The 16,104-nt window shown below is 40.8% G+C and overlaps 1 protein-coding gene and 1 long non-coding RNA gene across 2 annotated transcripts; one reads left to right on the forward strand and one right to left on the reverse strand.

Moving 5' to 3' along the window:
- Positions 1-958: 958 nt before the first annotated feature.
- Positions 959-14,126, reverse strand: CSRP3 (cysteine and glycine rich protein 3). Its single transcript, XM_036383883.1, has 6 exons — positions 14,113-14,126; positions 8,171-8,301; positions 4,278-4,446; positions 2,737-2,872; positions 2,185-2,278; positions 959-1,108 (listed from the first exon to the last, which is right to left on the reverse strand). The coding sequence occupies exons 2-6, from the start codon at positions 8,280-8,282 to the stop codon at positions 1,029-1,031; spliced, it is 591 nt and encodes a 196-aa protein (XP_036239776.1). The 5' UTR covers positions 8,283-8,301; positions 14,113-14,126; the 3' UTR covers positions 959-1,028.
- On the forward strand, positions 6,137-16,075 carry LOC118687137 (uncharacterized). Its single transcript, XR_004980301.1, has 3 exons — positions 6,137-6,246; positions 7,623-7,718; positions 15,529-16,075. It is a non-coding gene; the product is annotated as an uncharacterized LOC118687137 (long non-coding RNA).
- The last annotated feature ends 29 nt before the right edge of the window (positions 16,076-16,104 follow it).

A 16,104-nucleotide genomic window follows, 5' to 3' on the forward strand; every position in this document is an offset into this window, starting at 1 on the left:
TGAGGCATTTAAGAGTGGGTGGGCACAAAACCATAAGAAGGAGCCTGACTCTTTGCCTTATGTTTTTCACGTATATATGCCCTGTTAGGGTATGAAAATGGGTAAGTTTATGATGGAAGAGAGCAATGCACATAAAAGAGGGAATTGTTCCCCACTGCATCTGTAATAGCTGATGTCAGCCACGTTCCCAAGAAGAGGAGGGGCCAGCTATACAGTGTGATATGAATGTAAGTCAAAGTAGGTAACAATAAAACCAGCAGGAAAAGAGTTCAAGATCAGGAAATTAAAGCCAGATACCATCTAGAATAGACTGTAAGTACTGTAGTGAAATGCAATTCTTGTGACGGGTTTCATTCATCTTGGTGAAATCCATTTATCTGAAGCATTGTAGAATGTGTAATCACAAGCAAACACAAATAAAAATAATGTGAAGCAGTAAGTACTTTATTGTAGCTTGAAAACAGACAGAACTTATAACACTGTATCCTGAGAAAATGTTGGGTTTTTTTAGAAATACCTCCCTCAGAGAAAGAGAGTTTCAAATCCTTTTTAATTGTCTCAAAGCAAATAACATCTACTTATTCTAACACAGTTGCCAGCATATTCAAAACTCAGCTAGGAGGCTGGTGGAAATACAGACAGGTTAACATTGTGAAAAAAAGAAAATACAATCTATCTGGGAACACCTGGGCCCTTCACTCCAGAAGGGATCCCTATCATAATGGGGCACTATGAGTCTAAAATTCCAGTCTAAAATGTAACAAGTACTAGTTTAAGAAGCAATAACGTTCCATGAGGTTCCTTGTCTTTTTATACTAAACACAAACATGAGTCTACTGTTATCATAGTACCTCTTTAATCTACTCTAAGAATGTCTTAAGATACAACTCATGATTTTTTTCCTGCAGGGAGGAAAATCTTAATCAAATGCCCTAGGTACTTAGCAATATGTGTTGTTTAATGTTTTACTTGACAGCTATCACTTGGTGTCATCAACAGCAGTTTGAGTCTGTTGCATCCATTTCTTCTCATTCACACTCTTTCTTTTCCACTTGAGTGAGGCCACCAAACCCAATTCCTTTGGGACCGAAGTTTTTCGCATAGCAAACTGCAAAAGAAGGAGTGGGAGGTAAATGGTACTCTGAAGGCTCTCAGAGGTAAATGTCTTTTTGGTTTTCATTTTTAAATTACTATCAGATTTAAGTTGATAAAAAGGAAGGAAATCTGAAATAGTGTATTTCCTATAAGTTTATCCAGGTCTTAATAGTGAGACTGGTACTACAATTTGAATTAGACAGAAGTTGCATCTGCTGATTTCAAAGAAAGTTAAGAAATTATCTGTTTTTTCAGATCTAAGTAATAGTTTCATTAAAGCTACTTTCCTATCTGAAAATGCTCAGTAAAACTTGGTCTGATGAGTAATACAAAGCAAACCAGAGATTTTTAAGAAGAACTGGAGCAGAATCCAGAAACTATTGATGGGCATTTAAGTAATTCCATTTGAACTCTTATTGGTTAATGTGTGCATAGTTGTTTATCACAACTCTGCTAGGTGATGATGGTGAGCATATTTCTCCAAATATGCCAATTTGATCCACTTGTGGTTGACAGACTGTACCCAAAGTCACAGAACTTCAGTATTCTTCTTTAGGGTTCTCTGTAAAGTTTAGCTTTGTATACAAAAGCTTCACATACTTTTTTTACCCTAAAGCTATTTCTAGGAGTCAAGTGAATTCTGTGAACTTTGTGAATCTGAGAAGAACATCTAGATGTGTAATTTACCATTTTTGCATTATCTTTTATGCCACCAATGCAGTGGAAATATCTTTAAAACTTTACTGGTAAGAATTCTGATTTGGAGGACGAAAGATTTGTATCTTTGTGGATTTTTTATTTTCCTGAGTAAGACTGTGTAGGTACAAGAGCCTGCCCAGCAGATATGGCCAGTGCTCTGTTAGAAGGTCTGAACAGATTTGAGAGGTTGTGCCATCTGTAGAAAAATTATAGCTTTAAAATTTAAATGTTAATAGAAGCTGCAACTGCAATGTTACCGTAGCTCTTTGCTTTCAGAAGGTTGTTAAAAAAAGACAAAAATGAAATTCCCTGGGGGTGTTAAGCGTACAGCAAGGTAAATCACAATGGCAATCCTGAGTCTAAAGAGACTAACTTTAGATTGACTCTCACCTTTACAGTAGAGCTCTCCATCCTTGTCTGTGACGTTCGTGGATTCTAAACTCTTCCCACAAATGGCGCAGCGGAAGCAGGTCTTGTGCCAAGGCTGAGCAAGGGGAGACAATTCATTGTGTGGCACAGAAAGTGCACAGCCAGCAGGTACAAGAAACAAGTACTGCTTTGTGTGGTGTGGAAAGGTTAAAAACCAATTGTAGATCTTGTGGCTTCCATTTTTAGTCATTCTGGGTTAGCCTGTTTTCAGTTACATTGTCTGATATATCTTCAATTGCCACTACACATAAATGTTTATAAATATACCCAGAGATGGAGGAAGAGCCAGCTTGTACAGTAATCTGTGCTTGGTCCTCAGACATCAGTAAGAAGCAAGAAATTGAAAAATATTCACAAAAAGTACAAGATTTTAAACCTGTTGTAGCAATTTGCAAATTTGCCCATGTGTTTTCTTTATGAATGAAAATTTAAATTATTGAGGACCTTTAGCTATAGTTTCTCACCATTATAAAATTGTGGGGTTTTTTTACTAGTGCTGAAGTCACTACTTACTTTTCCTCCTCCCATGATCTTCTCTGCAGCATACACTGATTTGCCACAACGGGGACATTTATCCACATCTACCATCTTTTTGGCAAACTTTGAAGCATTAGTTGGTGTTGAGGGGCGAGCAGGCTTTGGTGACCCCCTAAAACAGAAGTTTTTAAAGCTGCTTAAAAATGTTATCTTCTTTAGAAAAAGGATTTAATAATTTTTTTAGTTTGAATTGCTCATTTAATCATTTTTTTAGTTTGAATTGCTCATCTCTGACATGCAAAAGGGGATAAAAAAAGAAGAAAATCAAAGTATTCTATTGAATTTTGTGTTGTATGATTGAGAAGCTGGTACTGTAAGCTCTGATATTACCTGTTCTGGGCTAAATGCATGGAGCTGGCAGCAGCCACGTGCACAAAAGATTATATTTAATGAAAACTGAAGTAAAAACCAATTTTCTCTCATTGAGAGGCAACAGGGAAAATAAAAGGAAAAGATGTCTCTAGTCTTTGTCACTTGTTATCTGCTGGTACTCATGAAACTGAAAATAAAAATTCAGGTTTTGCATGCCATAGTTTCATTAGGCAGTGAAACATATGGACAGGGAATTGGGGTTCTTACCTGGCCTGGGGTCAAAAGGACGTCAGAAAAGTAGCTTTGTTTTTTATTTCTAGTCTTTGTGCTTTAAATCTTTGTGCATAAAGCCTTTCACAGAATGATTTCTGAATTATCAGATAGTCGGACTGAAACAGTTCATTTTATCCACAGGATGCAACAGTTTTGGGTGCAGAGCTCTGCCCATAATGGATTTGTATGGCACAAGGAGCTACAGTTAAATACATTGTTTAAGCTTTTATTTCCTGCACAGTATATTGGTTAATTGGTTTCTTTATAGCAGACCACCAGAGGGAAGAAGAAGCATTGTTGATGTAGAATTGTGCAGCTTTGAGAGTTGCAGGAAAATCCTATAAAAATGAACTGTCAGAGCTAATTATGTGCTTTTGGAAGATGGTATCCCACTAGAATATTTTTTTGTTCAAACACATTCTCAGTGTGTTTGTAAGTGTTATTAGAACCACAGGGAGGATAATGTTATTTCCCCATTGAGAAATGTTAGAAATGTTATTTCCCCCATTGAGAGGAGTGCTAAAAGTATGGAGTAGTGTGATTATTTCTCTAAGAGTAAAACGTTAACTATATTTTAGCCTCTAACAGGAAAAAGAAAAAAATCTTTTTCTATGGTCGATGTGACTTTACCACTATGCTACAAATGGCAGATTGCAATTGCAGTGAATATTTACATGTGTGGTGGCATATAAAGGCTGCTTCTACAGAATAATTACCTGCTGAAGGAGAGTATAATTTGTAAAGGAGGTTTAAAGAGACTGAGCATCATTAAAAACTGTAAATTACAGTGTCTATGGAAGGAAAGGGTGTAGGAAAGTCTGCTCTGCTCCTTATGCTGGATGTTGTTATGGAAACAGAATGCAATATATAAAACACCCTGGTAAGAGACAAGTAGGATCAGCAAAAGGAGCTGTCCCTGGGGTTTGACTCACTGCTGCAGGTTCAGGCCCAGGTGGTCTCCGGTGTCAGTGCTGAGGCATCCAGCCCCTTGGCCAAAGCCAACCCCTTTGGGGCCGTATTTTCTCCCATAACAGGTTTTGCAGTAGATTTCAGATTCGTGAGCTGCTACTGTAGTGCTGTCCAGAGCCTTCCTGCAAGCCACTGAAAACAGGGAGAGAAAGGCACATATCAGCATTTGCTTTTTCAAATTTGAGTTTATGTGGTTTAAAATAACTGCAATTAGTATTTCTTTTTGTTTAGATTTAAAAATGTGGGGAAAGGAGCCAGTCAGTATAAAACTTGTCAGTATAAAACTGAGCTGTTGCTGAAGTAAGGGGGAGGTATGTGTGTGTGCACATAACCTGTTGTTCTTTTGCCCCTCTGAAGTTATCCTGCAACCCCAGGGAAATCTAGATCTGTGAAGCTTAAAATGGGCTTGAGATTGAAATTGGCCATCCTAAACTCCCAAACCTTAAAAAAGGGGGGAAAGAAGGTTGCAGGGACATTGATCTGGCCCTTTCAGAATACTTGCTCTGAGTCTGTGGTGGCTTTCTCAGCTCAGCCCAGGCTGTTTTGACACGGTGTGTTTCTGAGAGAGGGTTTAACCTCGACTCCTGTCTGGAGTCAGACAGGACATGTTGGGGTTTTTTAATCATTATTTGTTTGTTGGAGCTGTGGCACCAAGGCAAAGCAAGTGTCAGCTCTGTCAGACTTCCTCCAGGATGACAGGAGTGTGGCTGTAGCTATTCCCAAACAGTGCTCTTTCAAATCATCTTTGGTACAGAGAATGACAGCTTAGCTTAGCTCACTAAGAAAGGTCTGGCAGACTTTTGGACAGAAGGTGTCATAGGAATGCCCAGCTTTCATCAGGGAACACAAATACAAATTACAAATTATGTCCTCTAATAATGAATGGGGGAAAAAATACAGTAGCTACACTCCTCACTACTTAGTGAGGAGTGTGTGCCTGTGTTTGCTGCACCACTTGGGGAACTCAGTGTGAGACAGCCTCCACTCCACAGAGAGAGGAAGATGTTTCAATTCAGAGTCTCTCTTGAAAACCAGGATTTTCCAGTATGCTAAAAAATTACTATTTCAGTACTTCTCACAAACTGTTCACTGTTCAGCAGTGGTTGATTAGAAGTGGGGGAAAAATAGGCAAGAACTTTCTCTCCAGGTTCCTTAGAACAAATGCTTACCCTGCAGAAGGCATTCCTGTCATGGGCTATTGATAGCTTGGAAAACCAAGTTGCTGAGTTCACGTTTGCAACAGAAAGCTGTGAAATACAGAAGTATTGAAAGTGGCCTGAAGTGCAAGCTCTGGGGGAGCTACCTGAGGGGTTGATTAGCCCCTTTCCCCCATGTTTACTTTAAATGTCCTCCTCTGAATCCAATTTATCCACCACAGGGAATTTACATCCTGGAACCTCTGCAGCTTTAATTGTAGACTCCTAGAATGGTTTGGGTTGGAAGGGACTTAAAAGATCATGCAGTTCCAACCCCCAGACCAGGTTGCTGTTAAGGGGCAGTATGACTAGTTATACATCCCCAGCTCTCTGGTTATCTTTGTGGCTTTCCTCCTCCTTGTATTGCATGGAGGGAGAAATAATTTGCAAAGACCTTTATAGTTAACAGAAGTAAAATGAGGCACTTCTGTACTACACTCTTGCTTTGAGATGATAATTGTATTTGCTAAGGGAGTGAAGGGATGATGGAAACTCTAGCAGTAGATAGTGTTTCTATTTCTGGTACCTTAGGGAGAGGGTATCAATTCACCACGACAGATGGAGCAAAAGCTCTTGAAGTGCTATTGTTGAAATAACTTTGAGACCTGTCATCTGCCAGCAGATCCTGTTCTCCCGCCCGCGCTGAGGAGATCCAGGTTGATGGCGTGAGATCCTGCCAAATGTCCCCCACAGCTGCACTTTGGGTAAAAGCTGTCAGTGAAACATCAATCTGCAGGTAAACAGGAGTCTGCACGGGAAGGAGGGACTGCTGGAAACAAATTTCTCTCTTGCAATACTTGTAGGGAAAAACTATGGAGTGGAGAGTGTTATAAATAATTTAGCTTGTCTGATTCTTCCTGTGTTAACAGGTTACTTTGAGTAGTTTATAATTCTGCTGAAATTGAACTCTTTGGTCAAAAAATACTGATGTGCTTTGTGTACCTGGTCAAATACAATATGAAATAGAGGATATATTTTAAATAGTTTTATATAGAAATATACAAAAGTACAGCTAAACTAACTGTTTCCATGCCCGAGTTTAGGCTGGGGAGAATTGCTTTCCTTCTGTTGAGAAATGAAATCCTATAAATGGTTCATAGAAAAGCCTATGAATGTGATACATGATCCTGAGGCATCCAGAGCTACTGAATAGTGTATATGAATCATGGGGGAAAGTAAAGCCAATTAACATACCTTTTATATGCCAGCTGGGCAATTTAGATGCATCTTCAGGTTTTGACCTTAAAAATATTTCTTATGGGAATACTATTTTAAGTGTCTAACCTATTAATAATTAATTCAGACTTAAAATAAGGGGCAAATAAAGGAACATTAAAAAAACCAACCAACCAACCAAACAAACAAAAAAAACCCCACAACAAAATACACCACAACAAACCAAGAAAAGCACCACAACAAACCAAATATTTGATAGAGCTAATGAATGTAAGTTGTTTATCATGAATCACTAAAAGAAAATAATTCAGTTGTACTAACAATGAAGACTACACTTGAGAAATATTCATAACTATGCTCTATTAGGACAGATCTTTATTTTTATTTACTATTTATTGTTACAGGCAGAACATGGAAGCATTAAGAAGGTTTTAGTTGAGACTGAGATTTTCCTTTTACCATTCTGTAAGAATTGGCTGAAGGTTGTCAGTTAACTGAAAATTTTTTGAGGGAATCCTTTCTTACTTGGCCTTTTAGGCATCACTAAAGGCATCATTTGGACTTTTAGGCATCGCTTTTAGGGCACCTGGAGAAAGGCAAAGACAGCTCAGGTGTGTCCTTTGGTCTCATTCTGCAAAGAGCTGCTCTGTATCAGCTAAGCATGTAAAATTAGTCTGATGCCTCCAAATAAGAAGTGTCTGTCCCTCCAGAAACGGAGGGAGAAAATTGGATTCAGTGGCTCCTAAACTGTCCCGCTGGGAGTCGTACTGCAAAGGTACCAATCCCAAGTATTGTCTGCAAGATAAACTTTTCAGCTATCTTTAGTTCTTAGCAAATTGTTTGCTCTCTCCCTCTCCACAAAGGGCAAACAGAGCTGAATTGGTACCTTCTCTCTGAAATGATTTTTTTTTTTACAAATTTCTGCCTCTTCTGCAGAGAAAGCAAAATTCCTGGAAGCCAAACATCACAGAGGAGTGTGGAGGGGAAGAGTAAGTGAAATGGGACTACATGAAACAGGGGAAGGAGGCTGAGGTACGTGCAGAGTGTTGGTGGGAGGTTTTGATGACACCAGGGTCCTTCAGCTTTTTGGTGTGAAACAAATTAATGTCAGGATTCACTGTTAAAGTAATCATCTCCTAAAGGTAAAGAAGTAATCATCCTTCTGTCTGATGAGTGCTGTTTGTTTAGTTCTGCTGGGCTTTTTAACCCAAAGCAAACCTGTGGTGTGCCACATTGTGGGACAGAAGGAAGGGTGTCCTGGAGATGGACTTAGATACTGTGATTCTGCAGCACCTTCATGTCCCTGACAAAATCCTCTCATGTTTGGACAAAGAAAAGCCAGGAGCCCAAGAGGCAGATTGCTCCAGGTAAAAGGCAGCAAGACTGCCTGCCAAGTAATACAAAAACAAATGTTCTGTCTTTAATGGAAGAGTTATACAGAGCTATGGGGGTGTTGTGATGTGAAACCATTCAGCCCAGCTTACTGCAGAGGAAGCATGACTTGTGGAAGCTCCTTCCATTGCACTGGATTTCCTCAGCATGGTACACTGTCTTTTCACAGGCCCCACACTTGGCTCCTCCGCCCCAGTTCGGCATCCTGAGCTGAAGGGTTAACCTAGGAAATCAAATTACAGAAATAAATGCAACAGCAAATGTGAATTCTTTTAAATGGAACAGCTTGACTTTAAAAAAATTATTTTCTTCCTTCTCCAGTCAACTGCTACTGCATACTTGCAATATACTTGATACCTGTGTGGTAGCAGAAGTGAGGGTGCTACCTTGGTGCTTTGGGGACAGGGACAATCTAAATCCCTGTAAATCCCTCTCATAAAAAAGGATATTTCTTAGCTTGGTATATTGTGATGGTAAATATGTGGAATGAGTGCAAGGTGTTTCAGTGAAAAGGTGCTAGGATCATTCAACCCTCTTCTGGGAAAGAGGATCTAGGGTTTGTTTTCCATCAAATAGTCATTTTCTTTCAACATTGCCCTTTCCTGTACTCCAACATAACCTTTTCTGAGTTCCTCATGAAACAGCCACAAGGTCTCTGTGCTGCACAGCCATTGTAAAGTAATAATGGACAGGATCCTGAGGTGCTTATGGTGTGGGTTTTTTTCTTTGTCAATTGCATCTAAAATCTGAACAGAGAAAAAAAGAGCCATGGTTTCTGTTGCAGTTCTTGCTATTCCAGTTAGCACTGGAGTGCCTTGCCAAGGTCACACAGGAGGGCAGGAACCCAGCCCAGGTCTCCTGATGTCAGGCTGAGTGCTTTTCCTTGTGATTGTGCTGTCACACACCTGGAACAACCCCAGCCCCCAGTCTGCCCTTCTGTTTTCTTGTTTGAGTCATCGTTTCTGGAAAGACTGGGACGTCATCTTGTCATCTGCACACCAAATTATCAGGTTATTCCAAGCTCCTGGCACGGGCCTTCCTCCTCCTTCTTGGAAAACCAGTCACCTTCTTATTATAGTTATTTTGAAGCCTGCTTGTGCTATTTGTGTTTGATTAAATTCACCAAAAGGTAACTAAGAGGAGGATTTTGAAGGCTGAATCAGGCCTGCTACCTGAGAATTTTCTTCTGAGGTCAGGTGATAGAGAGAGGGGAATTTATCACAGCAGTAATGTAACAGAGCTGGTATTTTCAATTAGTTGCATTTTAGACTAACATTTTACTATATATTTACATTGGATTAATGTCCTGTGCTTATGATCATCTCAGTGACTTCTGCACTTCTGAATTTCAGAATGAAATGAGCAATGTCTACATGCTAGCTCTGCACCCTGAGGGAATCCTTTCTGACAGCTAAGACCAAAAATCCTGCAGTGGTAGGAAAGAGTTGTCTGTCCAGCAAAAGGAAGGGACACACACTGAGACAATAGCACTGGAGACATGGCAATGGAGGCAGGTGTTGCAGTCTGTGTTTGATAACTGTGCAGATACCAGCACATCCAAACATCTCTGCCTCACCACAGCAGTTATTAGCATATCCTTAGCCCTGTGTCATTAAATAGTCACTGTTGTGACTGCTACCTTCACTAGATAGTGTGCCTGTCATCCTCGTGCAAGGTCCAGCCTCTCCTCCTCTTTGTGGGGCTGATTTCTGCTCAGCTGAACACCCTCCCCAGCTCAGCCAGCCCAGCCTTAGCCTTCTGCTGTCACACAGCAGCAGCATCATGAATCTCTTCCAGACCCTCCCAGCTCTCTTGGGAGGCTGCTCAGGAGCAGAACTGCTCTGGCAGTTCCAAAACAGTAATGGCGCAGAAAAGGAAATGAAAACTCAGCTTTCTTCTAACTCTGTTTATCTGTAATGTAGCAATTGAGAAGCAAAAAACCTGATGTAGCTGAAATAAGGAAGAAAACTAACTGGACACAATGAACAGATGATGAATTTGATCTTTCTCACTCAAGTGAAGCCTTCACTGAACAGCAGTGTTAAATTGGTTTTTCAATTTCTTTTCAATATGAGATAAAGGAATCTTTCACGTAGTTAAAATCTTATTCTCACACTACCATTCTATATTTTCTTCTGTTTTTAAAGCACTTTTGTATTGATGCCATTTTTTCTTTCTCTTATGAAAACAGTTCAAATGATGCTTCAAACATTTTAAAAGAAGGAAGAGCAACTGTGGATAAAAAACACTTTTGTGACACTTCCTTGAAAATTAAAATGAGATTTTTGTGTCTACAGTGTTCGCTTTCAAATCAGGTTTCCAGTGGAATCCCTTCCCAGCTGAGGCAGCACTGACAGCTGGCTGGGAGGAGAGTGGTTTGTACCTCTGGTCTCTGTAAAGCTGCTTTCCTCTCTCTTCTGTCTCCCCAAAGGCACACCAAGCCTCCAAAACTGTGGCAGCAAGGATGGTTGTTGGAAAGTAACTCCAATTACATCATCAGCTGAAGGGGAAAAAATAATCTCTGAAAAAGTCTGATAAAGTGTGATAGTGAACCTTGTGCTGTCAAGAGCTGTGGTTAAAGCTCTTAGAAGGATCATGGTTCCTGAGGCTAATTATAGTAGCATGACTGGGCATGCATACACATTTTCCATGTTTTTTTGGCATCACCTGATGGGAAGCTGTAGGAGAAAGAAGAAAGGCATGGCAGAAATATTTCTGTAAGGATGCTGGTGTAAGAACAGCAGTGCATCCATGATGTCTGTGCTGGCTGGAGGAACAGCTGGGTGAGGGACCAGGGCACATCCGTGCTCTTCCTGTCTGGTCTTTACTCATCCCTCTGGAGCTGACTGGCCACCCCTGGGGATGCTGCCTGTGCAGCAGGGTCACCATGAGAAGGTAATCTCCACAGGGGGTGTGGCACTCACAGTTTTGTACTCATCTAAATTATACAGTGGGTAAAGCTCCATCCTTTCAATAGAAATAGAACTCAGTCTCCCATTTGTCATCAGAAAAAAATAGATCCAAAGTCTTCACTTCCCATAATTTCATTGGGTGTTAGTGTCTAAACCCCCATGAAATTCCCTGAACTTTGTTGTCTTAATCTGGTTAGTTTTTCATATCTGCTCATCACATGGTACTTGTAATATTCTGGTGATCAGGTGGGAAGTAGAACAGACTGATCCTAAAGGTAAGAAATGTGTGACACAGAAACTTCTGAGTGTTAGTTGTGATGTGTGGGCACTCAGGGTGCTGTTAAGCTGGAGGAGTGTTCTTGGGCTTGCTCAAATGCTGTTCAGCAGCTTGTGTCATTCTTCAGAATGTAGCTTCTATATGGAGCAGAATTTATACATCAGATGTGCAGCCAAGGATTCATGCCTCCCATTTCTTAGAGCTTGTATCACTGCTTTGTAGGCTGGGCTTGGAGCAAGGAAGCCTTTGAAGTGTTGGTATGCTCTGCACAGTTGTGAGCTGTCTTCTTCTGGGCTGTTAGTCATACTGTGCAAATCTGGGTGTCACATCACTGCCACAGAGGGCCTCTCTCTAATCAAAGTGCCATTGATAAGGATAAAATCCAAAATTGTATTTTGATCCATTGATCTAAACGGGTGGTGGATGTAGTGCGGGCCTGATGAAATGTGGAGGAGTAAAAGGCCGTGCTAATGCCTGACTGAGCTGCAGGTGAAAAATGTAATTAATTAATGGATTAATTGAAATTAATTCTGGTGCTTCCTTGCTAAACACAAGGTTTTCTCTTCTATGTGCTCATGCATTTGACAGTCTAGAGCTCAGGTCTTATCTGAATGGACTGCAGAGTTGTGTTTGTGTGACTGGCAGAGTTGTGTTTTGTGTGACTGGCAGAGTTATCTCTTTGCCACATGTGCTGCAGGATGGCTTTGAAGGGGATAAACAGAATGGGGAATATTGATCTTTGTGACCACTGGCAGTAGAAGTGGGGAGCAGTGGGCAGGGTGTGCCTTGCATCTCTCTGTGTTTTAGTCCCAGCTAAGCTGCTTGGTCCAGACTCAGAGGATAAGAAAACTCATTCCTTGATTCCTTACCTAACACACAAGCAATAAAAATACAAAACTCACACATCGCTGTCTACATTGAAATGCAAAGTATCAAGGCCATATTTGAAATTGGTTTCCCAGCTGAAGTCTGTGGGAATGCCAGTGCAGCCAGAACTTCACTCTGGTATCTAATCACAGCTCTGCTGTGACCTGTCCTGTGACCACCATGACTCATTTGACCGTCCCTAGTGGTACTCACCCCACCAGCACTGTGGGGATAACAAGATATGTCTTCCTTTATATAATAGCAATAAAATGCTGCTGTGGCTTTTCTCTGCAACTGACACTCACGGTGAGGTTTTCTTTTGATGTGTCTGTATTTGAGATGCCACTGCATCTCGAACTGCCTGGAGGTGTTTCTGTCAAAATCCAGCCTCTTGTGGAACATGCTTCTCCCTCAGCAGGAGAGATTCACAACAGGGGGAAGGCTTGTGTTTGATGCCTGAGCTCATTTGATGGAGATGTGATCTTGTTATGTATTTGTAATCGTATTTCTGATATTCCAATGCATTCACGGGCTGTGGCTACAGGTAAATCTTATTAGTCAGTGTCATACATTGAGCTTCCACCATGATCTCATAATAACCAGCATTTTCCCCTTACAGCTGCAGTAAAGCAATACAGAGAGGTCAAGGTATGGGAATTCCAACACTGGAAAGTAAATACTGATTTTTTTCATTGACACTGGTCATGCTAAGTTACATGTGGCACTTTGAAACAAAAGATTTTAACTGACTTGATGTGAAGCACACGTTCCTGGCTGAGAGCTGATAGTGCCCCATTCCCTTGCTTTCATCTCTGTTCTCCCACTTTTTCTATTATTTTCTAGCCTAGTGATGCCACATTTCCTTTGAAACTTCTTCGATGCACACTTTTGCAGAAATTTAAGATTGCACCTCCAAAAAATACAGTATCTGACACTAGACCAAGATACTTCATTCTGACTTAGAAATCAGCCACACCCCACATTCACATGCTTGTACATTGACACTCATGGTTCAGTCTGATCCATGTGGCTGTGGAAAGCTGCATCCTGCTGTACAAGTGACACATTCAATTTTCCAGGCCTAATCCTGGGCTATCAGCTTTCACTATTCCTTCCACAAGATCCTTCTCTAAATGCTTATCCCTGCACTAAGTTCTTTAAGTGCCAGGCAAAACTGTTACAGACTTTAAAATAGCACTGTGATGACTGAGATAAGACACAGAATTATTTTATCTATGTGCAGGGCTTTATTCTCTGAAATACTTTCACCTTTAGGCAGAAAACTTTTCATAGTAAAAACACATATGTATTTATTTATTTCTTTATTTGAAGTTTGGTTTTGGTTTTTGTTTGTTGTTTTTTTTTTTCCTGAAGATTTGACCAATCATGCTCTCTTAGAATGCTTAAGTGATGGATTTGGGAATAATTCTTTCATCCTGCATTCTTAGCTAGCCATTTCTTGTCAGGTCTGCACAGAAGTTTTCTTCTTATTTGACATGAAACCAATTGGTCACCAACCAATTAACCATTAAATATGTTGAAGATTTTGGGGGATTTGTTTTGATTTTTTACTTCTAGGATACCATTATGGAAGCACACAAATTTGTATGCTGTGTACGTGCGCTTTCTAACAACTGACTGTTTGCAGCAGACAAATAATTCTGTAGCTTTGTAAGAAAATATTCAAACATTCTGAAACTTCTGGTACCCAGTCTTGCCTAGTCCAAACGAGTGTCTCTAATGAGGATCCCCCCAGCCCTGCTCTTGCAGCACCCATAGCTGCTTGCCTGGCTGAGCCAGAAGAATCTCTCCTTCTACTGGCTACTCCAAACATAAGACACTGCTCTGTAGGACTCATATTTCTGTACTATACCTACAGAAGTGGTTTTCTTTGTCAGGCACCAAATGCTTCTATCATCTGTTAGGAATAAAGAAATACCCAAACCCTTTTTGGCAGAACCCGTGGGACTCTACTCACCGGAGTCGCTTGAATTTTCTCCTTCTTTTCTTGGGTCTCAAAGGGTTTGAACAGGAGGGGTTCCTGCTCTCTTTAAATACAGTGACCACTTCTGCCAGCCCTATAAGCTGGGAGGGGAGGGGAGTGAGAGTTTCAGTGATCTGAGCAATGCCATTGCTATCACCAAGCTGAAAATAGCCTCTGACAAAAGCCTGGCATTTTGTTCCCTTATGTCTGCTTGTGAGTAGGTGGACAACAATGCAGCCCCTCGGGTTACACCTAAAGGACATTCCTGACTGCAGCCTAACAAATCAGAAATAAAGATTAAAGTTTTATAGTTGCTCTACTGCGTTGCTTAAATGTAAATCATAAAACAACAGTTCTTGAAATGACGATTTTGTTATTAATGGTCACATTGCCAAAAGTAATTTACCAAAATAATTGTTAAAAATAATACTTGTTTGTAGCACCTCCAGGAAAACAACAGTTTTAAACTAAATAGCATTTCATTCTACAGTTCATGGTTTGAGAGATACTAATGGTTTGCCTTCTAGGATACAGGGGATTATGCTTTTACCTAAATCTTTCATTTCTTACTGGTTTTAGGCATTAAGGTGGGTAGATAATATGTATAATATTTAGCCTGTATAATTATTGCAGTTATCTCAGCCACGCCTGACTGAGCCCCTTGGTAATGGATGAGGCTGCAGATGTGTGAGGTGTGGGCAGTAAAGTAAGAACTTTTTTACAGGGCTTTATTTTAAGAGTCCTGTAAAAAAAGTTTAGAAGCTAATTCTAAACCTCTAATTTTGAGGTTTAGAAGCTAATTCTCATTTTTCTGAGCAGATGCCTGAATTTAGCAACTTTGTTCAGGATCATGGACTTTGCTGTGTGTATGAAAGGGCCCATCCCAGGGGTTAAACACCAGAACTCTCAAGCTGAAAGTCTCAACTTGGGACTTTCATGGAAGCATAAGAAAATTAGATGCCAAATCCACATCAGACTTTAGAATTTAGGGGTCTGTTAGCTGAGGCTGCTGAGAAAAATCTTAGGAAGTTATAAATCTGTTTGCTGTTGAGTCTGGCACAGGTTTTATAATGCAGAGACAGATCCTTGGTGTAAAATGGAAGGACTATTTCTTTCCTGAGCGGAGGAGCTGAACTCCATCTCTTCTGGGTGGTTCTCCCCAGATAGTTAATGGAACTATTCTATATCAGATAAAGCCCAATGCAGAGGGGACAGTGCAGTGTGGGGTATGAGGGTTCCTTGTAAGAGGGCAGCAAGGGAGTTGGGGCAGGCCTGAACTCCCTCTTGGAATACATGGGAAGCACTGAGAAGCTTCTTAAATCTTTGTGTTTGTGCCCTTGGTGACTTACGTTAGGTCCCCTGACATTTGAGAGGGATGAACCTTCTGTAATGTTCACTCCTATTTTATAGATCATGTACTTGGATGGATTTGCACCATACCCAACTGCAGGGAACTCTGTGAAGAAAGCTTTTGCCCCAAAATGTAAGTATTTTCCCTTTGGTTTTGGCAGAGGATTGAAGGGAAAAATGCAGGTGATGAACTTTTAATTTTCCTGGTGTTGGGTACTGCCTGATTTCTGTGCTGCTGTGTAATTTCTGTGTGGCCCTGTAAGGATTGTAATTTCTGTAATTTCTGTGTGCCCCTGTAAGGATTGTTGAAAGGCTCTTTACAGCTCCAAGGAACAGCTGGATCTATACAGGTTACTTGGGATTACCTATCATTCCAGGTCAACTGTGGTTAGCAGGACCTGGGGTTGGAAGAAAAGACTCAAGATATGCAACTGGAATTGCATATGCATGAACTGGAGTGAGAAAGTAGTTTTCTATAGATCAGTGGAAGGGATTAAAAAACCCTGCCCTGAGAGCTGGAACACAGCAATTCCAAAGCAAACCAGCCTGGGGATCAGAGGGGCTTCCCCAGAGCACATCAGGCACTCAGGGCACGTTCCAGGGGAGGGGAGGCAAGGTGGGAAGAGCAGTGAGCTG

The sequence above is a fragment of the Molothrus ater genome, chromosome 6 (genome assembly GCF_012460135.2).
Source record: "Molothrus ater isolate BHLD 08-10-18 breed brown headed cowbird chromosome 6, BPBGC_Mater_1.1, whole genome shotgun sequence".
Lineage (NCBI taxonomy): Eukaryota > Metazoa > Chordata > Aves > Passeriformes > Icteridae > Molothrus > Molothrus ater.